Below are 25,224 nucleotides of genomic sequence, written 5' to 3' on the forward strand. Positions count from 1 at the left end.
CGTATACTATAAACTGACTGATTGCCACAGCTACCTAGATTACACCTCTTCCCACCCTGCCCCTGTAAAAACGCCATCCCATATTCCCAATTCCTTCTCCTTCGCCGCGTCTGCTCCCAGGAGGACCGATTCCAATACCAAACAACCCAGATGGCCGCCTCCTTCAAAGACCGCAATTTCCCCCCAGACATGATCGACGATGCTGTCCACCGCATCTCCTCCACTTCCCGTTCCTCCACCCTTGAACCCCGCCCCTCCAATCGCCACCAGGACAGAACCTCACTAGTCCTCACCTACCACCCCACCAACCTCCAGATACATAGTATCATCCTTTGTCATTTCCGCCACCTTCAAACGGACCCCACCACCAAGGATATATTTCCCTCCCCATCCCTATCAGCATTCCGGAAAGACCACTCCCTCCACGACTCCCTTGTCAGATCCACACCCCCCCACCAACCTAAGCTCCACTCCCGGCATCTTCCCCTGCAACCGCAAAAAATGCAAAACTTACACCCACACCTCCCCCCTCACTTCCATCCAAGGCCCCAAGGGATCCTTCAATATCAGTCGCAAATTCACCTGCACCTCCACACACATCATTTACTGCATCCGCTGCACCCGATGTGGCCTCCTATACATTGGGGAGACAGGCCGCCTACTTGTGGAACGTTTCAGAGAACACCTCTGGGACACCTGCACCAACCAACCCAACCGCCCCGTGGCTGAACACTTTAACTCCCCCTTCCACTCCGCCAAGGACATGCAGGTCCTTGGCCTCCTCCATTGCCAGACCATGGCAACACGACGCCTGGAGGAAGAGCGCCTCATCATCTGCCTAGGAACCCTCCAACCACAAGAGAAGAATGCGTATTTCTCCAGCTTCCTCATTTCCCCTCCTCCCATCTTTTCTCAGTCCCAGCCCTCAGACTCAGCACTGCCTTCTTGACCTGCAATCTTCTTCCCAACCTCTCCGCCCCACCCCCTCTCCGGCCTATTACCCTCACCTTAACCTCCTTCCACCTATCGCATTCCCAATGCCCCTCCCCCAAGTCCCTCCTCCCTACCTTTTATCTTAGCCTGCTTGGCACACCCTCCTCATTCCTGAAGAAGGGCGTATGCCCGAAATGTCGATTTCCTTCTCCTTGGATGCTGCCTGACCTGCTGCGCTTTTCCAGCAATATAATTAAAAACCACATCCACTGACTATTTAAAGAGGCTCATTGCAGTATTGATACTGAAGCATATAACGAATGTTTTTTCACTGAAGTTTCTTACTTTCTTTCTTACTTTTCATTGTTTAAATCAGAATGGATCTTGGACTTCATTGTATCCAGCAAGTAGAGTGATAAAGTCATCCAGCACAACATCAAACCCTTCTGTCCAACTCGTCCATGCTGACCAGGTTTCAGAAACTAAATACCCCGAATTGCCTGTGATTGACCCATATCTTTCGACACCCGTCCTAATCACATACCCGACTAAATATATTTAAAATGTTGTAAATGTCCCTGCATCTACTATTTCCTCTAACAATTCATTCCAAATGCAAACCGCCCTCTGAAAAGGCTGCTCCTCAGGTAGTTTTTAAATCTTTCTCCTCTCACCTTAAAATTATGCTCTTTAGTTTTAAATTCCCCTATCCTGGGGAAAAGACCTTTGCTATTCACCTCATCTGTGCCCTTCATTATTTTATAAAGCTCTCTGGGCAGCCATCTCCAGGGGCCTGGGTTCGATTCCAGCCTTGGGTGACTGTCTGTGTGAAGTTTCCATGTTTCTCCCCGTGTCTGCATGGATTTCCTCTGGTTTCTTCCCATAGTCTAGAGATGTGCAGGTTAGGTGGATTGGCCATACTAAATTGCCCATAGTGTCCAGGGATGCATCCAGGTTGATGGGAAAAGCAGGATTACAGGGATCGGGTGGGATGGTTGGTCTGAGTGGGATGGTCTTCGGAGGTTCAGTGTGGATTTGATGGGCTAAATCGCCTGCTTCCACACTGTAGTGATTCTGTGATTCTATAAGATAACTCCCTCAACCTCCTACGCCCTATTCACTTGATCTAAAATTTAATCTGACTTGTGCACACTCAGTTTCTTGCCAGAATGTTGAAAAGTTATTGCAGAATGCAAGTCAGGATTTGAAAATATCCTGGTGCTGTTTTTCAGCTCTCCAGTTCTCTCTGCACCCTTGAGACACTCCTTAAAACTGGCTGTTTTACTGTTAAAGGAGTTACGTAATTGCAGGTTGTTGTTGATGATTCATGATTGCTTTGAGCTAACTGCCAGTCAGACAATAATGCCTGTCTTTATAATGTTGTGTATCTAATGCAATGCTTTCTTAATCACGTTTGAAATTGCAATTTTCTACAACTGACTTTCACATCAGACTTCACTCAATCACAAATCAAAATGTAGGCTATAAATGACTTGACAGCAGAAGAAACAGATGTTAAATTTTCAATGACTAACAATTAAATATATCTGAAAATATCTAATATAAAATAAACACAGAGCAAGTAAAGCAAATTTAAAAGATGCAGGCAAACTGATGAAATTGCTCAAAATATTCTCAGATCCTTTTTTTGACTATTGTCCTGATCAGTAACATGGCACCTCATCGTGAATGGGAATTTGCAATGCATGACACAAGCAATTTTCAAGGAAAAAAATTTAATCCAGCCCCAAATCATATTTATTGCTTCATCTATCAATCCCCCCCCCCCCACAGCAGGTAGAAGATAAGAAGAATTTATTTTTCTGCATTCTGTTGTGATCTGGAATGTGCTGCCTAAAAAAATGAAGAAAGCAGATTTAGTTGACAGAATTGGATAGGTGTTTGTCAGGAACATTTTGCATGGCTATGTGGATGCAATTGGGAAGTGGAACGAATTAGCTTCACTTTGAAAGAGCTGCAACAGAGCTGATTATTTGAACGCTATCTTTTTTGTGAGCTACATCTACATTCACACTGAGTGGTTTGAAATACTTTTGCCTATTTCCTGGTGCCTATCACCAAATAGATCCATTCTAACATAGGATTGCACAGCATATATGACACACAGTCGAGAGTGTGGTGCTGGAAAAGCACAGCAGGTCAGGCAGCTTTCGAGGAGCAGGAGACTCGACATTTTGGGCATAAGACCTTCATCAGAAATGAGAGCAAAAAATGTCGACTCTCCTGCTCCTCAGATGCTGCCTGACTTGCTGTGCTTTTCCAGCACTACACTCTTAACTCTGATCTCCAGCATCTGCAGTCCTCACTTTCTCCATGTATGGTACAGAAACAGATCATTTGGTCAATGCAGTCATGCCAGTGTTTATGGACCACTTGAGTTTCCTCCTGTCCAACTTATTCCAGAAACAGAAATAGAAATTGTTGGAATAGCTCAGCAGGTCTGGCAGCATCTCCGAGGAGAAATCAGAGTTAACGTTTCAAGTCTGAGGAAGGGTCACCAGACCTTGACACTTCAACTCTGATTTCTCTTCACAGACCCTGTCAGACTTGCTGAGCTTTTTTCTGTTTTTGTTTCTAATTTACAGCATTGCTGTTCTTCTGGTTTTTTATTCAAATTATTCCCCTCTCCTTCAAAAATTTCAGTTAACGATTATCATTTCCTGGAAATTGTTTTGGTTGAATTAGACTATTGTACTGCAGCAAAACAATGAATTTCCCTTAAAATTATTACTGTTTGCAAACGTGCCTCTCCAGTTCCCCAGGTTTCCATTTTCCCACACTGACAACCAAAGCCACCTCTGTGATGCTGTGTTACTGCTTGACAATGAATCAGAGTGTTTTCAACTATATTTGTTCATAAGATATAGGCATCTTTGGCTGGGCCAGCATGTAATGCCCACCCCAAGTTGGCCTTGAGAAGGTAGTGGTGAGCTGCCTTCTTGAACCGCTGCAGTCCAAATGCTGACCACAATGGCCTTGGGGAGAAAATTCCAGGATTTTGACACAGCAATGCTGAAGGAATAGCAATATATTTCCAAGTCAGGATTGGGAATGGCTTGGAGGATGTGAAACCAGCAAAGACGATATTAGTTGAAAGATGGTAAAAGCATACATTATGGAATCAGCAGCAAAGTCCAGGCCAGAAGCAGCCAAAAAAAAGCATGTTTTTTGTGAAGGACAAATGTAGGTGAGGCCTGCATGTGGGTCGAACTGTCCATCGTGGCTTGTATCTCTGAAATTAGTTTAACCAAATAGCAGGGAAGGGGTTGCGAGCTCCATTTTAAATTGAATTCTGTTGGTGCTGCTGCTACACTCTGTATCTTGCCACAGCTTTTTCAACAGCTTATTCCAAACCCGCGATCTCTATCATCTAGAAGCACATGGGCAGCAGATACATGGGAACATCGCTGCCTGCAAGTTCCTCTCCAAGCCACTCACTATTCTGAAATACTGTATATCACTTCAAGACTGAAGTTGTGTTACAAGCTCCTTGGGGACTAATAACTTGTTTAAAAAAAGTTGCTAATTAAATGAATGACGTGACAAGGTTTGATATTTTAAGATGTTTACTGTAACCAACAGATTGAAACATTTATTGCCTAAACACTAGATTTGTAGACAATTTACACATTGTGCTACAGAATGGCAAGATGTTAGGAAGCATTCCTATACACAAAGGCAGTAAGTAGTTGGAACTCTCTTCCACTAACAGTGAATGCTGGATCTGGTGCTAAATAGTTTTTTGTTTAAAAAGGTAGTAAGGGATTTGGGCCAAGGTCAGGTATATGGAGTTAGACCACAAATCGGGGTGATCTAATTGAATGGTGAAACAGGCTCAAAGGGCTGAATGGCCTACTTCTGTTCCCATGATTGAAATGAAAATTGGAATGGACTTGAGAGGCTAAATAGTCTATGACTGATACTATGTTCTTATCTTCACTCACTTATTGCCACTGTGACATTCTCAATTGATTTTGTCCTTGGCAGATTCTGGCACACACCTTCATTGTTTGCACAACAGGATTTTACAAAATATTTCCTTTTAAGTGCAGCATCTGTTGAAAAGTTGTGCATTTTGTGTACTGTGCTATAATTATGTTCCATTACTCCCAGAACTGCTAAAGTATTGAGACAAGATAAATACACTAATATCTGCAAACAGTGGACAAATTCCACCTGGTTGACTCTCCAGTTATGTGCCCACCAAAAGTTAGCAACCTTAAACCTTTGAATGTACCCTGTTGGTCATCAGTTTACAAAATGATTAGTTTACTATCATATGTTCCTTGGGAGACCTTCAGATTTATTGATTATTAATCAAAGAAAACTTTCTGACCTCCAGTCCTAAATTTGCCTTTTACCCCACAATTTGAAATTGAGTCCAGATGTCTTAATCTTGCACTTCATTCAGAGTAATTATTGTCTCAACCAGCTTATACATTTTTACACCATCAACTATCCCATCTCAAAAGCTGGAAAAGTAGAATTCATTTGGATCCACAACTCAACATGGAGTCTAATCTGAATGCTGTAGAGTTTGCCTGTGACTGCCTCTGAAGTGTATTCTGTTGTCCAGGCCTGGTCCAGCATTTTGTGAGGCTTATTGATTGCTGGATAGATATATTGAGCTTTATGCCTAGTCTCTATGTGTGTTTCTCAGCTTCTTCCTTAGCTTGGTTTGAGTATAAGCTTTGATGAGGTGGCAATGGCCTCGTGGTATTATTGCTAAACTATCAAATCAGAGACACAAGTAATGTTCTGGGAACCTGGATTTGAATCTTGCCATGGCAAATGGCAAAATTTGAATTCAACACATTTTTTTATTTTATTCATTCACGGGATGAGAACATCGTTGGCTTGGCCAGCATTTATTTCCCTTCCCTAATTGTCCAGAAAACAGTTAAGAATGGTGTTGTGGCTCTGGAGTCACATATAGGTCAGACCAGGTAAGAATCGTAGAATCCCTACAGTGCGGAAACAGGCCATTCAGCCCAACAAGTCTACACCAAGCCTCCGAAGAGTAACCCACCCAGACCCATTCCCCTACATTTACCTCTCACTAATGCACGTGACCTACACATCCCTGAACACTATGGGTAATTTAGCAGGGCCAATTCACATAACCTGCACATCTTTGGACTGGGAGGAAACCCACACAGACATGGGGCAAATGTGCAAGCTCCACACAGTGTGTCGCCCGAGACGGGAATCGAACCGGGGTGCCTGGCGATGTGAGGCAGTTCTGCTACCCACTGAGCCAAGATGCCAACCTGTGGCAGTTTCTTTAGGACATGAGTAAATCAGAAGGGTTTTCCAGAAACATGGTCATTATGGAACCCTAATGCCAGATTTTTATTAAGTTCAAATTCCTTAGACTGTGACCCCCTAGTTCTAGATGCCCCCTGCCTTCAGGAATCCTCTTGCTTCTATGCTGTCGAGTCCTGTAAGAATTTTATAGGTTTTTATAGATTGCCCATCATTCTTCTGAAGTCTAGTGAATATAATCCTAATTGATTCAATCTTTCCTCACATGTCAGTGTGTCATCCCAGGACTGAGTCTAGTAAACCTTTGCTGCATTCCCTAGAACAAGAGCATCCTTCCTCAAATAAAGAAATCAAAACTGCACACTGTATTCCAGGTTTGTTTTCACAATGTCCTAAATAATTACAACAAGAGATCTTTGCTCCTGTACTTGCATCCTGTCACTATGAAGACCATTTTACTATTTGCCTGCCGCACCTGCGTGCTTGTCTTCAGTGATTGGTGTCTAGGGACACCCAAGTCTCATGTTCATTTTCCTTTCTCAATTTATATTCACGTATTAATTTGCCTCCTGTTTTTGCTGTCAAAGTAGATAGTCTCATATTTATCCACATATTATGCCACATCTGCTATGCATTTGCCCATTCAGTCAGCTAGCCCAAATCACATTCAAGCTTCACTGCATCCTCCTCACAGTTCACTATCCCACCCATTCACCTTTGTGTATCTGCAAATAGAGTCATAGAGATGTACAGCACAGAAATAGACCCTTCGGTCCAACTCGTCCATGCCAGCCAGATATCTCAACCAAATCTAGTCCCACTTGCCAGCACCCAGCCCATATCCCTCCAAACCCTTCCTATCTATGTACCCTTCCAAGATGCCTTTTTAAATGTTGCACTTGTACTAGGCTCCACACTTCCTCTGGCAGCTCACTCCCTACACGTACCGCCCTCTGCATGAAAAAGCTGCCCCTTAGGTCTCTCTTATACTTTTCCCCTCTCACCCTAAACCTATTCCCTCTAGTTCTGGACTATCCCACCCCAGGAAAAAGACTTTGTCGATTCATCTTAATCGTGCTCCTCATGGTTTTATAAAGCTCTATAAGGTCACCCTCAACCTCCAATGCTCCAGAGAAAACAGCCCTAGCCTAGTCCACCTCTCCCTATAGCTCAAATCTTCCAACCCTGGCAACATTCTTGTAAATCTTTTTTGAACCCTTTCAAGTTTCACAACATTCTTCTGGAGACCAGAATTGCATGCAATATTCCAACAGTGGCCTAACCAATGTCCTATAGAGCTGCAACATGACCTCCCAACTCTTGCAATCAGTACTCTGACCTATAAAGGAAGGCATACCAAATGCCTTCTTCACTATCCAATCTACCTGCGACTCCACTTTCAAGGAGCTATGAACCTGCACTCCAGGGTGTCTTTGTTCAGCAATACTCCCTTGGACTTTACCATTAAGTGTATAAGTCCTGCTAAATTTTGCTTTCCCAAAATTGCAGCACCTCACATTTAACTGATTTAAACTCCATCTGCCACTCCTCAGCCCATTGGCCCATCTGATCAAGATCCTGTTGTAATCTGAGGTAACCTTCTTCACTGTCCACTGCACCTCCAATTTTGGTGTCATCTGTAAACTTACTAACTTTGTACCTCTTATGCTCGCATCCAAATCATTTATGTAAATGACAAAAAATAGAGGACCCAGCACTGATCCTTGTGGCACTCCACTGGTCACAGGCCTCCAGTCTGAAAAACAACCCTCCACCACCACCCTGTGTCTTCTACCTTTGAGCCAGTTGTGTATCCAAATGGCTAGTTCTCCCTGTATTCTATGAGATATAACCTTGTGAACCTTGTCGAATACCTTACTGAAGTCTGGATTAGAGTGGTGCTGGAAAAGCACAGCAGTTCAGGCAGCATCCGAGGAGCAGGAAAATCCGCCTTACTGAAGTCCAATAGATCACATGTACCACATTGCACTCATCAATCCTCTTTGGTTGTTGTGGTATTACACTTGATTCCCTCATTTAAATCATTAACAATAGCTGGGTCCTAACATTGATCCCTGCAGTACCCAACTAGTCATTGACTGCTATTCAGAAAACGACCCTTTTATTCTTCTTCTTTATTTTCTGCCTGCCAATCAGTTTGTTATCTATGTCAAAACACGTTAATCATTTTACATGTTAATCTCTTATGTAGAACTTTGTCAAAAGCCTTCTGAATGTTCAGATAGACTAGCTCTACTGGCTCCCCCAAATAACTCTGCAAGCTACATCCTTGAAGTTGAGTTGTCAAATATGTTTTACTTTTGGTAAATCCATGATGACTCTGTCCGATCCTGCCACTGTTTTCCAAATGCTCAGCTGTTTATTCTTTTATAATAGATTCTAACATTTTCCTCACTCCTGATGTCAGGTTGGTTGCTGTGTAATTCCTGGTTTTCTCTCTACTTTCTTTCATAAATAGAGGTGTTATATTAGCTGTCCTCCAATCTGTAGGAACTGTTCAAGGGTCGACAGAATCTTGGAAGAAGACTGCCACTACAATCGTTATTTCAGAGGGCAATTCCTTAAGGTCTCTGGGATGTAAGTTATCAGAGCCTGAGGATTTAGTTGCCTTCGATCCTATCAATTTCCTCAACACCATTTTCCTACAAAAATGGATTTCCATCAGTTCTTCCCTGTCACTAAACCCTGTGTCCTGCAACATTGCTGGTATGTGATTTGTATCCTACTTTGTGAACACAAAATCAGCAAAGGTATTTCGTTGGTCAGCCATCTCTTTGTTCCCCATTATAAATTCCCCTGTTTCTGACTACAAGGGACCTATATTTGTCCTCACCAAGTATTATAATTCCTCCATTACGAGAGCCACAACAGACTGTTTATTGTCACTCCCTGCTGCCTTGTCATCTGATGGAAAACTGTTGGAATTCAAGTGGTGAAAGAAATATATGTTCAAGAGCCTAAAAGTTGCAGGAACTGAACTCTTGACTTTCTGAATGAGAGTTGAGCATTCTTTCCTTTAAGATTTGATGTCATCTTTTAGATCTTTTTTGATTGAATTATTTTATAACTTGTATACTGTAGAAAAAACAGGAAAAGTGCCATTAACCCTGGAGCTCATTTTAGAAAGGTAAGCAATAAAAAAAGGTAATGTGGTTCAAGTTTGATTTTTTTTTGCCAACTGTATAGAGCTATTGGCCTATTTGTTTCTGTGAACTTCTGAATCAGTCCTAAACTTATATGAACAACGTAGTTGGGACACAGGGGCATAGCTTCTTAGAGGACTTTTCTTGTGAGTGAGTCAGTTCTCCTGTTTGATATCTGACTGTTTCCCAGCTACACTGGGTGTGATTACAAGGGCAGCGCCATTTTCTTCTAGCTGATCGTTACCACAACAACAGAATGCTGTATATTTTCATCTAGCACGCAATATTTGGATAATCAACACATTATCCAAATATCTCGACTCGACAGGAAACTCATGGATACCTGAACCAGCACATAATCTCGAGCCACCCGAGCAGCAAGATCAGCTTTCTAAAATACTTGCAATACATCTGGGTATTCAAATTACACATCCAAACTTGTTAAACTAAACATGCAACAGCCGTTACAGCGAATGAACTAATTATAACAGCAAGGTACCAAATAAAATTGCTTGTTTATGTGCAGGAGCATCTGTGACCTTTGCTTTAGTACATAATGCCATAAATCTTTCACCATACCAACAATTTATGAGGAACTAAACGTGGGTTACTATCATAAACTGAACAATCTAACTATTCTTCATTTATGCTTCATGTAACTGAACAAATATAATACTTATCTTAGGATTTAGATATATAGAATAATAGTTACATTTTTCCATCAAACCCACAAATGTTTATAATATAATTTTACAAGTGACTTGGCGTACAACGTTACATTATTTAGATTTTTTTTTTCAGCAGTTTCTGACTCTACAGCAATCCTTATATTGATGTTGTCCTCTGACAAATGTTTCTTTGTTTCTCAGCCAGCCCCTCACGTCACAATATAGCAGACTGGCGAATGCAAAGTATTGCTCGAGACTCTGATGACAGCTCTGATGATGAATTCTTTGATGCACAAGGTACTAAATAATTAGTGCTTAGGAAAATGACTGAAGCCTTGCTAACATTACTGTGCAGCGATGGGAATGGGTGCAGGTAACCCAGTTACACCAGTATAAATCTTCATTAATATTGGCGCCAAGGTCAGAGTTGCAGTATCTTCCTCTGGATTTTGGATATGCTTGTATATATTTGTCACTGACAAGTTTGTATTACTTCAGCATTTGGTTGATGTTTCAGCGTTTATAGGAGTGGCTAATAGAGGATGATCTGTTTGTAATTTCTGTATAATTAATTCTGTGAAGGAGTTCCACATAAGATTGGATTACCTAAATACCAGTGACTCTGCCTCTACCAATCATTCATTGCTAATACTGAATCGATGTTGTTTTATAGTAAAGAATACAAATGGGGGTCTCGAGATTGGTTGTTGACTTGATTTCTCTATCACATGTTCAGTGTGGTCACACAATTCTCATCATTTCATGTACAGATAATACCTATTTCGTGTTAACTTAAGTAGAAAGGACTTGGTTTTAAATACGAGTTGCCTGTTGTTAAACCCAGGCTACAGCAGCACATCCGGGAGATTGGGCAGTTTACCTGAGTGGCTTGCTGCAGTATTTGGAATACTTTAATATTTCTTAGGTTTTTTTTAAGCAAAACAAATTGAAAATGCAATCAGTGAGGTTCTGCATTCAGTACCATTTAACATTTAACCTAATTGCTTAATTGTAAACCAAGATAAACTTTTTAAATTACATGCACCATCCTTTATTTTTATAGCTATTCTCCCACCCAATAATTATATTGATAGACCTGTTGAAATTCAGAGAATATTGCACAGCAATTATGGATTTATAACTTCTGGATTAATCAAATAATTTCAAGAAAGCATTTGACGAAGTCCCACATCAAAAGCTGGATGGCAAAACTGAGTATCATGTACTCTGAGGGTCATTGTCGGTTAGAATTAGAAAATATTGGCTTTCCCTTTGTTTGTTTGTGGGATATGGGTGTCACTGGCTTTGCTAGTGTTTATTGTTGAGTTGTCATGGAGAAGATGGTGGTGAGCCTCTTCTTGGATTTTTGCAGTCCTAGTTGTATCAGACACCCCATGCTATTAGGGAAGGAGTTCCAGGATTTTCACCCAGCAGAAATGATAATAGTATTCCAAGTCAGGTGTATGAAGAGAACTTGGAGGCAGTGAGGTCTGCAGATGCTGCAAATCAGAGTCGACAGTGTGGTGCTGGAAAAGCACAGCAGGTCAGGCAGCATCTGAGGAGCAGGAAAATCAACATTTTGGGCCGGAGCCCTTCATCTGGAATGAGGCTGGGAGCTTAAGGGGTGGAGAGATAAATGGGAGAGGCGGTAGGGGGGGGAGGGGGGGGGGGGGGGGGGTGGCGGGGGGGGGGGAGGTAGCTGAGAGTGCGATAGGGGATGGAGATGGGGGTAAAGGTCAGAGAGGAGGGTGAAGCAGATAGATGGGAAGGAAGGTTAACGGGTGGGACAGGTAGTGAGGGCGGTGTGAGCTGGAAGGTTGGAACTGGGGTAAGGTGGGGGGAGGGGAAATGAGGAAACTGGTGAAGTCCACATTGATGCCCTGGGGTTGGAGGGTCCCGAGGTGGAAGGTTAGGCATTCTTTCTAGAGGCGTCAGATGGCAAGGGAGTGCTGATGGAGGAGGCCCAGGACCTGCATGTCCTCGGCAGAAAGGGGCGTTTGAAATGTTCAGCCACAGGGCGGTGGGCTTGTTGGTGCGGGTGTCCCTGAGATGTTCTCTGAAGCGCTCTGCAAGAAGGCGTCCAGTCTCTCCAACACAGAGGAGACTGCATTGGGAGCAACGGATACAATAAATGACGTGTGGAATTGCAGGTGAAACTTTGATGGATGTGGAAGGCTCCTTTGGGGCCTTGGAGGTGAGGGTTGGGGTGGGGGGGAGGTGTGGGCACAGGTTTTGCAATTCCTGCGGTGGTGTGTGAAGGTGCCAGGAGGGGAGGGTGGGTTGTTAGGGGGTGTGGACCTACCCAGATAGTCACGGAGGGAACGGTCTTCGCAGAAAGCGAATAGGGGTGGGGAGGGAAATATATCGCTGGTGGTGGGGTCCATTTGTAGGTGGTGGAAATGTCAGTGAATGATGCAATTTATGCAGAGGTTGGTGGGGTGGAAGGTGAGGACCAACGGGAGCAGTGGGAGACAGAGTGGAGATGATGTAGAGACCAGGAGAGTGCCAGGAAGGTAAGGACTTAGTATATATTTGGGCAGCGTCTGAACCCGAAGTACTACACGTGTAGTATCTCACACACATCCCCCGGCCCCAACCAGAAGAAAAAGACTCTGTAAGGTAAGGCTTTTGTTTTTTTCTCTTTCTTTTCTTTCATATATTTAAGTGCATTGTTTGGTTTTAGTTAGTTGATATAAAGCTAAACAGAAGTGAGGACTGCAGATGCTGGAAACCAGATTTTAGATTAGAGTGTTGCTGGAAAAGTACAGCAGGTCAGGCAGCATCCGAGGAGCAGGAAAATCAACATTTCGGGCAAAAGCCTAAAGCTTACAATGGCAGGGGACCTCAGACCAGTGGCATGTGCCTCTTGCCTGATGTGGGAGCTCAGGAACGTGGCTGACGTTTCTGACTCTTACACTTGCAAGAAGTGTGTCCGGGGCAATTCTTGTTTGACCACAAGACGGCTCTGGAGCTGTGGATGGACTCACTGTGGAGCATCCACAATGCTGAGAGGTTGTGGATAGCACGTTTAGTGAATTGGTCACACCACAGATTAAAATTGCTGAGGGTAACAGTGAACAGGTGACCAAAAGGCAGAAAAAGAATAGGAAGGCAGTGCGGTCATCTCCCTCCAGAACAGGTATACCGTTTTGGATACTGTTGGGGGAGGTGGCTCACCAGGGGAGGGCAGCAGTTGCCAAGATCATGGCACCATGACGGGCACTACTGTTCAGAAGGGCAGGAAAAAGACTCGTAGGGCCGTAGTCACAGGGGATTCTATTGTGAGGGGATTGGATAAGTGATTCTGTGGCCGAAAACGGGACTCTCGGATGGTATGTTGCCTCACATGTGCTCGGTTCAGGGATGTTACCGATCGGCTGCAGAACATTCTAAAAGGGGAGGGTGAAGAGCCAGTTGTCTTGGTGCATATAGGCACCAACGATACAAGTAAAAAATGAGATGAGGTCCTGAAAGCAGAATTCAGGGAGCTAGGTGAGAAGTTAAAGAGGAGGACCTCAAAGGTAGTGATCTCAGGATTACTACCAGTGTTGTGGTTCTGTTTGCCGAGCTAGGAATTTGTGTTGCAGACATTTCATCCCCTGTCTAGGTGACATCCTCAGTGCTTGGGAGCCTCCTGTGAAGCGCTTCTGTGATCTTCCCTCCGGCATTTATAGTGATTTGGATCTGCTGCTTCCGGTTGTCAGTTCCAACTGTCCGCTGCAGTGGTCGGTATATTGGGTCCAGGTCGATGTGCTTATTGATTGAATCTGTGGATGAGTGCCATGCCTCTAGGAATTCCCTGGCTGTTCTCTGTTTGGCTTGTCCTATAATAGTAGTGTTGTCCCTGTCGAACTCATGTTGCTTGTCATCTGAGTGCGTGGCTACTAAGGATAGCTGGTCGTGTCGTTTTGTGGCTAGTTGGTGCTCATTGACACGGATCATTAGCTGTATTCCTGTTTGTCCCATGTAGTGTTTTGTGCAGTCCTTGCATGGGATTCTGTACACTACATTGGTTTTGCTCATTATGGGTATCGGGTCCTTCGTCCTGGTGAGTTGTCGTCTGAGAGTGGCTGTTGGTTTGTGTGCTGTTATGAGTCCTAGTGGTCGCAGTAGTCTGGCTGTCAGTTCAGAAATGTTTTTGATGTATGGTAGTGTGGCTAGTCCTTTGGATTGTGGCATGTCCTCATTGCGTTGCCTTTCCCTTAGGCATCTGCTTATGAAATTGCGGGGGTATCTGTTTTTGGCGAATACATTGTATAGGTGTTCTTCTTCCTCTCTTTGCAGTTCTGGTGTGCTGCAGTGTGTTTTGGCCCTTTTGAATAGTGTCTTGATGCAACTTCTTTTGTGTGTGTTGGGGTGGTTGCTTTCGTAGTTCAGGACTTGGTCTGTGTGTGTGGCTTTCCAGTGTCACAGGAGCTTCACAGGAGGCTCCCAAGCACTGAGGATGTCACCTAGACAGGGGACGAAATGTCTGCAACACAAATTCCCAGCTCGGCGAACAGAACCACAATAACGAGCACCCGAGCTACAAATCTTCTCACAAATTTTGAATTACTACCAGTGCCACGTGCTAGCCAGCGTAGAAATGAAAATGAAGTCAGGATGAACGCGTGGCTTGAGGGATGGTATAGGAGGGAGGGGTTCAGATTTGTTGGGCATTGGGACCGGTTCTGGGGAATGTGGGATCATTACAAAATGGATGGTCTACACCTAAACCAGACTGGAACTAATGACCTTGGGGGAGTTTTTGCTACTGCTGTTGGGGAGGGTTTAAACCAGAGGGGGTGGGGAACCTTTTCATGTTGGAAGGCCGCATTATGTTTGTTGTAATCTAATAAGGCTGCATCCAAGAAACTTCAATTACATAAACGTTGATACGATTAGACTGTGAAACTATTCTCAAATTTCACTTCAAATGGAAAGCCAAGTGCACTGTTATCATAAGTTGATAAACACTGACGTACTGGATACCCACAGGCTCTCGCCAACCAGCCTCGGGCAGTAGTGGCGCCAGTCAGGAGGGGAAGATGACATACATTCTAGAGTCGCATTATAACTAAATCATGAAGATAGCAGGTGTTGAAATAGCACTTATGACTTACCAATTTTTTAATTGTGGCGGTCAGTCTGTGAGGATTATTTCATTGAATTTTCTTTTACTGTCTAGTATTTTAAATACATTCATTTTAAGATTACAATAAAAATAATAAAGGAAGATAAAAGATTAATAAAGAATAAAAGATTTATTCTGCAAAATTTGGATTCATTCAAAAGGCCACACACGATGGCCTAGAAGGCCACATGCGGCCTTAATGCCGCAGGTTCCCCACCCCTGGTTTAAACTAATGTAGCAGGGGGCTGGGAACCAGAAGGGAAGACAAGTAAACAGTGAGGTAGAAACTGGAGACTGTAAGAATCATGAAGGTAGCATTAATAAGGGGAAGAGTAGGCAGAGAGCAGATGAATTCAAAAGAACTGGTGGCCTGAAGTGCATATACTTTAATGCAAGGTGTATAGTGGGTAAGGCAGATGAACTTAGGGCTTGGATTGGTGCCTGGGAGTATGACGTTATTGCAATCACAGAGACTTGGTTGAAGGAGGGGCATGATTGGCAACTAAATGTTCTAGGATATAGATGCTTCAGACAGGACAGGGAGGGAAGTAAAAGAGGGGGTGGAGTTTCATTGCTGGTCAGGGATGATATCAGGGCTGTGCTAAAGGAGGACACTATGGAGGGCTTTAGTAGTGAGGCATTATGGGTGGAGTTGAGAAATAAGGGTATGATTACATTGTTTGTATGATAATGGAAAGATGTAGAGGCAACAGGGTAGTGGTGATGGGAGATTTTAATTTTCCCAACATTGACTGGGATACACTTAGCATCAGAGGTCTGGATGGGGCAGAATTTGTAAGAAGCATCCAGGAGAGTTTTCTAGAACAGTATGTCAATTGTCCGATGAGGGAAGGGGCCGTATTGGACCTGGTACTGGGAACGAGCCAGGCCAGGTGGTAGAAGTTGTGGTGGTAGATTTCTTTGGGAACAGTGACCACAATTCTATAAGTATTAGAATACTCGTAAACAAAGATGAGAGTGGTTCTAAGTACTAAACTGGGCCAAGGCCAGTTATATCAAAATTAGGCAGAAGCTGGGAAATGTGGATTGGATACAGCTATTTGAAGGGAAGTCCACATCTGATATGTGGGAGGCTTTCAAAGATAGGTTAAAGATAGTGCAGGATAGGCATGTCCCATTGAAAGCAAAAGATAGGATGGGCAAGAGTTGTAAATCATGGATAACAGGAGAAATTGTACAACTAGCCAAGAGGAAAAAGGAAGTGTACATAAGGTCCAGGCAGCTAAGAACAGAATAGGTCCTGGAGGAATATTGGAAGAGTAGGACCAGTCTTAAACGAGGAATCATGCGGGTTAAAAGAGGTCATGAAATAGCTTTAGCGAGCAGAATAAAGGAGAATCCCAAAGCCTTTTATTCTTGTTGTGGTTCTGTTCGCCGAGCTGGGAATTTGTGTTGCAGACGTTTCGTCCCCTGTCTAGGTGACATCCTCAGTGCTTGGGAGCCTCCTGTGAAGCGCTTCTGTGATCTTCCCTCTGGCATTTATAGTGATTTGGATCTGCTGCTTCCGGTTGCCAGTTCCAGCTGTCTGCTGCAGTGGTTGGTATATTAGGTCCAGGTCGATGTGCTTATTGATTGAATCTGTGGATGAGTGCCATACCTCTCGGAATTCCCTGGCTGTTCTCTGTTTGGCTTGTCCTATAAGAGTAGTGTTGTCCCTGTTGAACTCATGTTGCTTGTCATCTGAGTGCGTGGCTACTAAGGATAGCTGGTCGTGTCGTTTTGTGGCTAGTTGGTGCTCATTGATACGGATCATTAGCTGTGTTCCTGTTTGTCCTATGTAGTGTTTTGTGCAGTCCTTGCATGGGATTCTGTACACTACATTGGTTTTGCTCATACTGGGTTTCGGGTCCTTCATCCTGGTGAGTTGTCGTCTGAGAGTGGCTGTTGGTTTGTGTGCTGTTATGAGTCCTAGTGGTCGCAGTAGTCTGGCTGTCAGTTCAGAAATGTTTTTGATGTATGGTAGTGTGGCTAGTCCTTTGGATTGTGGCATGTCCTCATTCCGTTGTCTTTCCCTTAGGCATCTGCTTATGAAATTGCGGGGGTATCCGTTTTTGGCGAATACATTGTATAGGTGTTCTTCTTCCCCTTTTTGCAGTTCTGGTGTGCTGCAGTGTGTTGTGGCCCTTTTGAACAGTGTCTTGATGCATCAAGACACTGTTCAAAAGGGCCACAACACACTGCAGCACACCAGAACTGCAAAAAGGGGAAGAAGAACACCTATACAATGTATTCGCCAAAAACGGATACCCCCGCAATTTCATAAGCAGATGCCTAAGGGAAAGGCAACGCAATGAGGACATGCCACAATCCAAAGGACTAGCCACACTACCATACATCAAAAACATCTCTGAACTGACAGCCAGACTACTGCGACCACTAGGACTCATAACAGCACACAAACCAACAGCCACTCTCAGACGACAACTCACCAGGACGAAGGACCCGATACCCATAATGAGCAAAACCAATGTCGTGTACAGAATCCCATGCAAGGACTGCACAAAACACTACATAGGACAAACAGGAATACAGCTAATGATCCGTGTCAATGAGCACCAACTAGCCACAAAACGACACGACCAGCTATCCTTAGTAGCCACGCACTCAGATGACAAGCAACATGAGTTCGACAGGGACAACACTACTATTATAGGACAAGCCAAACAGAGAACAGCCAGGGAATTCCTAGAGGCATGGCACTCATCCACAGATTCAATCAATAAGCACATCGACCTGGACCCAATATACCGACCACTACAGCGGACAGCTGGAACTGACAACCGGAAGCGACAGATCCAAATCACTATAAATGCCGGAGGGAAGATCACAGAAGCGCTTCATAGGAGGCTCCCAAGCACTGAGGATGTCACCTAGACAGGGGACGAAACGTCTGCAACACAAATTCCCAGCTCGGCGAACAGAACCACAACAACAAGCACCCGAGCTACGAATCTTCTCACAAAAATTGAACACCTTTTATTCTTATATAAGAAGCAAGCGGGTAACAGCGAAAAGGTTGGTCCACGAAAGGATAAGGAAGGAAGGCTGTGTTTCGAACCTGAGAAAATGGCTGAGATTCTGAATGATTACTTTGCATCAGTGTTCACTGAGGAGAGGGACATGAAGAATGTTGAGATTAGATATAGACGTTCGATTACTCTGGATCACATTGACATAAGTAGGGAAGATGTGTTGGGTAGACTAGAGGTTATTAAGGTGGACAAACCTCCACGACCAGAAGGGATCTATCCCAGGTTGCTGAGGGAGGGGAGAGAGGAAATAGCTGGGGCCCTGACAGATATCCTCAAACACAGGCGAGGCGCCGGAGGACTGGAGGGTTGCTCATGTCGTCTCCTGTACATGAAAGGTAGTAGGGATATTCTGGGTAACTACAGACTAGTGAGCCTGATGTCAGTGGTGGGAAAGTTGCAGGAGAAGGTACTGAGGGATCAAATCTGTCTATATTTGGAAAAGAATGGGCTTATCAGTGATAGGCAACATGGTTTTGTGCGGGGGGGATCGTGCCTTACCACCTTAAGAGCTCTTTGAGGAAGTGACCGGTTTGATAGATGAAGGAAGGACTGTAGATGTCATATACATGGACTTTAGTAAGGCGTTTGATAAGGTTCCCCATGGTAAACTAATGGAGAAAGTGAGGTCATATGGTGTGCAGTGTGTTCTAGCTAGGTGAATAAAGAACTGGTTGAGAACAGGAGACAGAGGGTAGTGGTTGAAGGAAGTTTCTCAAAATGGAGAAAGGTGCCCAGTGGTATTTTACAGGGGTCAGTGTTGGGGCCACTGTTGTTTGTGATATACATAAATGATCTAGAAGAGGGCACTGTTGGTATGAGCAGCAAGTTTGCAAATGACACGAAGATTGGTGGATTAGCCGAAAGTATAAGGGACTGTCAAAGAATACAGGCAGATATAGATAGACTGGAGAGTTGGGTGGAGAAATTGCAAATGGAGTTCAATCCAGGCAAATGTGAGGTGGTGCATTTTGGGAAGTCTAATTCTGGAGCAAACAGTAAACAGAAGAGCCTTGGGAAAAGTTGATGGGCAGAGAGATCTGGGAGTGCCAGGTCCATTGTACCCTGAAGGTTGCTGCACAGGTGGATAGAGTGGTCAATAAGGCATATGGTATGCTTGCCTTCATCGGACGGGGTATTGAGTATAAGAGCTGGCAGGTCATGTTAAAATTGTACATGACGTTAATTCGGCCACATTTAGAATACTGTGTACATTTCTGCTCGCCACACTACCAAAAGGATGTGGATGCTTTGGAGAGGGTGCAGAGAAGGTTTACGAGGATGTTACCTGGTATGGAAGGTGCTAGCTATGAAGAGAGGTTGAGTAGGTTAGGATTGTTTTCATTAGAAAAAAGGAGATTGAGGGGGGACCTGATTGAGGTTTACAAAATCATGAAGGGTATAGACAGGGTGGATAGAGAAGCTTTTGCCAGGGTGAAGGATTCAATAATGAGAGGTCATGCTTTCAAGATGAGAGGTGAAAAGTTTAAGGGGGGATACATGCGGCAAGTACTTTACACAGAAGGTCGTAGGCACCTGGAACGCGTTGCCAGCAGAGGTAGTAGAGGCAGGCACGGTAGATTCATTTCAGATGCGTCTGGACAGATGCATAAGTAGGTGGGGAGCAGAGGGATACAGATGCTTAGGAATTGGGTGACAGGTTTAGAAGGTGGATTTGGATTGGTTCTGGCTTGGAGGGCCGGAAATGTTTCTGGGCTGTAAATTTTCTTTTGTTCTTTGAATAAGTGGTTCTGTTCTTGTTGCGATTAGAGTGGTGGGGTTCGAGGGCGGAGATGCAGAACATGGATGAAATGCATCGGAGGGCATCTTCATCCACGTGGGAGGGGAAATTTCGGACCTCTGGAGTGTTCCGCAGTGGAACTGATCCTGTTGGGAGCAGATGCTGTGGAGGAATTGGGAACATGGGACAGCATTTTTGCAGGAGGTAGGGTGGGAGGAGGCATAATTCAGTTAGGTGTGGGAGTCAATGGGTTTGTAAAAAATATCAGTGTTGAATCGGTCCTCGTGGATGGAGATGGAGAAGTCTCGGAAGGGGAAGGAGGTGTCAGAGATGGTCCAGGTGAACTTAAGGTTGGGATGGAATGTGTTGGTGAAGTTGATGAACTGTTTGACCTCCTCGTGGGAGCATGAGATAGTGCCGATGCAGTCATCAATGTAGCGGAGGAAGAGGTGGGGAGTGGTGCCCGTGTAACTCTGGAAAATGGTCTGCTCTACGTAGCTGACAAAGAGACAGGCGTAGCTGGGGCCTATGCGGGTGCCCATGGCTACCCCTTTCGTCTGGAGGAAGTGGGAGGATTGGAAGGAGAAATTGTTGAGGGTGAGGGCCAGTTCAGCCAAATGAATAAGAGTGTCAGTGGAAGGGTAGTGGTGGGGACGTCAGGAGAGGAATAAACTGAGGGCTTGGAGGCCCCCTGGTCATGGCGGACAGAGGTGTAGAGGGACTGGATATCCATGGTGAAGATGAGGCGTTGGTAGCTGGGAAAACTGAAGTCTTGGAGGAGGTGCAGGGCATGGGTGGTGTCCCGAACATATGTAGGGAGTTCCTGGAACGGGGGGATAGGACAGTATCAAGGTAGGTGGAGATAGGTTCGGTGAGGCAGGAGCAGTCTGAGACAATGGGTCAACCGGGGTAGTCAGGCTTGTGGATCTCTACCCCCACCTCCATCCACCTATCGCGCTCTCAGCTACCTTCTCCCTAGCCCCACCCCCCTCCCATTTATCTCTCCACCCCCGAGGCTTCCAGCTTCACTCCTGAAGAAGGGCTCCAGCCCAAAAAGTTGACTTTCCTGCTGCTCGGATATTGCCTGACCTGCTATGCTTTTCCAGTAGCACACACTCAACTTAGAAGAGAACTTGCAAATGATGGTGTTCTTGGACATTGTAAGTGGTAGATAGGCTTCGGAAAGTCAAGTAGTGTATTACTTGCTACAGAATTCCTCAAATCTGACCTGCTCTTGTCGTCGCAGTATTTATATGGTTGGTCCCGTTCAATTTCTGCTCAGTGGTAACTTCCAGAATGATTATAGTGGGGAGTTCAGTGATGATAATGCCAGCAGGTATAGCAGGGTCTGTGCAGAGAAGGCAGAATTAACATTTCGGGTCCAGTAACACTTCTTCACTGAATTGTAGCTAGGAAAAGGTTCGAGTGAAGCTTCTCTGTGCTGTTTCTAGTGCAATCATGTATTTTTTCAAATAAGGACACCAAAACTGTACACAGTTTCTCCAGGAATGGTTTTAGCAAGGCTCGGTATGGTTGCAGTAAAACTTCACCACTTTTATATTCTTTTCTCCTTGCAATAAATGCTTTCCATTTGCTTTCCTAAGCGCTTGCAGTAGCAAGATCCTTTTTTTTATGATTCATAGAACAAGGTGTGCAGTTCCCACTCGACCCAAGTTCTGTAATCTCTTCACATTTAACTGGTAGACTGTTTCTCTATTCCTCCTGCCACAGTGAACAAGTTCACATTGTCCCACATTATGAACCAATCTATATTCAAGTAAGTCATTTGATAGTACAGAACTTGAGTATTGCTGAAAAATAGACTCTTTTGTACAAAGCTTTTCATCTGTCACAAGAATACTAGTATTCACAAGACATTCACAGAATACCAGTACAAAGGGAGACATTATTTCATATTGTATGAGAAGAATACCAGAGACCAAACTCCTCTTTGCATCTTTCCTTCTCACTGGGAAAAGTGCTTGCCTGAATGATTAAATATAAAAGCATGCCTGTCAACTGTCCTACCATTTAAACTAGTTGCCAAGTTCACTTTCGCTAGCTCTGTCTTTATACCCTTATCCTGAGTTTACTAAGAGACAAACCTCCACTGACATAATTTGATACAGGCATGTGCGGGGAGTTTGCTGAGATTTGCTGTCTGTGACTTGCAATGAACCCAAGCAAGGGTGATGTATTTCCAGGGTTGCTGTGTCACACTCTGAGCTCATTGGTTGTGCTGACCATCTTGTGCTTGTTGTGTCAGTTGAGCTCAACAATGATGCCAATGTCCTCTTCCTCTTTCTGAAGTCTGCAGCAGACACAAATTCTTCCTTTTGATGTTTTGGAGCTGATTATGGGACTTGGCAGACTTTGCAGTATTAACTTCCTGAACTCTTGAGCTTGATTAGTTCCTGTAATTTCCTCACATTGGCCAAGACTGCTTCCGCTGTTGAACATGGGAATTTTACAATGGAGTGAGAATGGTGAATGGAATGCTAATTTATAAAAAGGGATGTAGAGTCGTCAGGAACACTCAGCTCAGCATCATTGTTAACTGATTGAGGAGTGTGGCATTGTGTAACAGGTGGAAAGGGCTGAAGGATCTGATGTTCATTCACGTAACAGTTAATGATTTTTGATTTAGTTTTTTGTTGCATTCAGACTTCCAAAGTAATTCACACTTTGTCCTCATGTTTTCTTTTTCATCTATGCAGAAGATTTTTCAGACAATGAGGAGATCTTCCCTCAAGAAATCACAAAATGGAATTCAAATGATCTTATTGATAAAATTGGAGGGAGTTGTGAAGCTGAGGAGAGCAAAAGTAAGCTGTGTTTGTTCACACAGTTATTTGAAAGCTTTAAAGAATTTTCTTTATTTCAGTTCAGTGATGTTTCAATTATAAAGTCATTGGCAATATTCCCTACCCCTGCTCTCTCCCCTTAGCATTAATTTCTCCTCTTCAAATATTTATTTAATTCCCTCTGAATGTTCCTATTGAATTTATTTCTCTTGACCACTCAGGAAATGCCAGATTATATTCTAGATCATAACATTTCATTGTGTTTACAAAAGAATCGTCCTAATTCCTCTCACCATCCTCTCACCAAGATGTTTTGACAGATTTAAAATAAGTATCAAAAAATGTTGGTGAGAGGAATTAGGCCTATTTGTACTTCAGTTTCTTCATTTGTGAACAGTCTCTCCATACTTAGGCTTTCAAAGCCTTTGAACAATTTTATGTAATGTCATAGCCAATCAGAACTTAACTCCACGTTCCTCCCTGTCCCCATAAGCTGTTAATCAAAAGTCTGTCTAATTCAACATTGAATATATTCAGTGTCCAACCTTTGCTGCTCTCTGCCGAAGAAAGCTCCACAGACTAACAACTCTCTGAGGAAATAAACTTATCCATATCTGAGTCTTAAATGGGAGATCCCTTCTTTTAAACTATGCCCTGGTTCTAGATTCCACCACTACAGACTCTATTAAATCCCTTTAGAATTTTATTTGTTTTAATAAGATCATCTCTCATTCATTTATTCCAATGAATATAGGCCTAATGTGGTCAATCTTTCCTTATCAGACAACACTGACATCCCAGGAATCAGCCTCGTGAAGACTCATTTCAGAGAGGGACTCTTAAACTACTGTGATAAAAAAAATTCACCTCATCTGATATAAATGGACAGCCACTTATTTTTGAACCATGACCACTAGTTCTGAATTTGCATAACAGGAAACATCCATTTCACATCTACCCTGTCAAGACTCCTCACGAAAACAGAGTCATTTTAATGGTTCAATAAATTTGCCTCTTAGTCGACTAAATTCCAAGGGACACAAGCTAAGTCTAACCTTTCCTCAAAGGACAACCCATCTGTTACAGGTAGTTTTCCCAACTTTCTATGAACTGCTTCCAACACACTTACATCCTTCCTTTGATAAGGTGACCAGTTCTGTACACTGTACTCCAGATGTGGTCTCTCTTGTGCCCTGGATGTCTGAAGCATAAACTCCATACATCTTTCCTATCTACTGTATTAATCTTTTTGTGTTTTGTGCACTAGATCTCTCTGTATCTCACATTCTGCAATCTCTCACCATTTAGATAATGTGCTTTTTGATTTGTTCGAAAAAAGTGGGCAATTTCACATTTTCCCACATTATGTTCTATTTGCCAAATCTTTGCACGCTCACTTGACCAAGGTATATCCTTTTGTAGCCTCCTTACATCCTCTTCACACTTTACATTTCTACATACCTTTGTCATCAGCAAATTGGCAACCATACCTTCAGTTCCACCATCTAAGTTATTTGTGTAAATTGTAAGCAGAACCCTGTAGCACACCACTTGTTACATATGGACATCTGAAAAAAAAATTCATGTCTGCTGGCTGCTTTCTGTTAGCTATTCATGCCAAATTGCTCCCCCATGTACCATGGATCTTTTATTTTCAGTAATTTTCTCTAGCAGAAGTCAACCAGCTCAGTACAAACTGGGGATTAAATTTGGAATCTATTTTGAGTATGTTTCACCATTAGTGCTTTATTCAGATTGTAATTGGGACTGAATAGGACCATTGGGATCCACAAGGACCATGCACCAGTCAGTTTCCTTACCTAGATCTTTCTTACTTTCCTGTAATACGCACTTTACACACTATTGGCAGCAGCTCAGGTTTCCCCTCCAATGATGATCTAGCTGGATTTTAGAGCTGAGTGTAAGAGGAATGTCTTGATACACCACACACTAACTCTTCTACCAACTGTACTTTCAGAAACACCTTGTGATAGTGTGAATTGGGTTAGAAAGAATTGGAAGGCCTCGAGATGTCTTACATTACCTTACAGCCAATTACTTACTTTTGGTGTGTCATCCCTGTTGTAATGTAGGAAACATGGGAGCAAATGATTGCAGAGCCTATTGTTCAGGTAGCCAATAGAAATCTGCCTGATACGTGCTGGAAGATCTTGTCATTTTCTGAATGTTAACATCCCTGACAGTGTCAACCAAGATTATGTGCTTGGCTCTCTGGATTAGGGCTTGACCATGATTTTCTGATTTGGGTGTAAGATCAACTGAAGCAAGACTGACTCCATTAATAAATTTTTAAAAATCTAGTCCTTATGAATGACTACAGTATATAGGAAGTAACAAATCTACTTGTGTACTAAGAGGAAATAGATTGTTTGATATATAATGGGATGTCTGCATAAGCCCTGACTACATTATTAACAGTCTGCATGTCTTTATTGAATCCTTTT

General features: G+C 43.5%; 1 protein-coding gene across 8 annotated transcripts in view; it reads left to right on the forward strand.

The window, feature by feature from the left end:
• pitpnm2 (phosphatidylinositol transfer protein, membrane-associated 2) overlaps positions 1 to 25,224 on the forward strand; it is a 474,817-nt gene that overhangs the window by 356,464 nt on the left and 93,129 nt on the right. For all 8 annotated transcript variants that reach the window (XM_072587642.1, XM_072587647.1, XM_072587648.1 and 5 more), the window contains 2 exons: positions 10,253 to 10,348; positions 22,673 to 22,780. In XM_072587642.1, the coding sequence (XP_072443743.1) occupies positions 10,253 to 10,348; positions 22,673 to 22,780 (204 nt within the window). The remainder of the gene's footprint in view (positions 1 to 10,252; positions 10,349 to 22,672; positions 22,781 to 25,224) is intronic.

The sequence above is a fragment of the Chiloscyllium punctatum genome, chromosome 17 (genome assembly GCF_047496795.1).
Source record: "Chiloscyllium punctatum isolate Juve2018m chromosome 17, sChiPun1.3, whole genome shotgun sequence".
NCBI classification, from domain to species: Eukaryota; Metazoa; Chordata; class Chondrichthyes; order Orectolobiformes; family Hemiscylliidae; genus Chiloscyllium; species Chiloscyllium punctatum.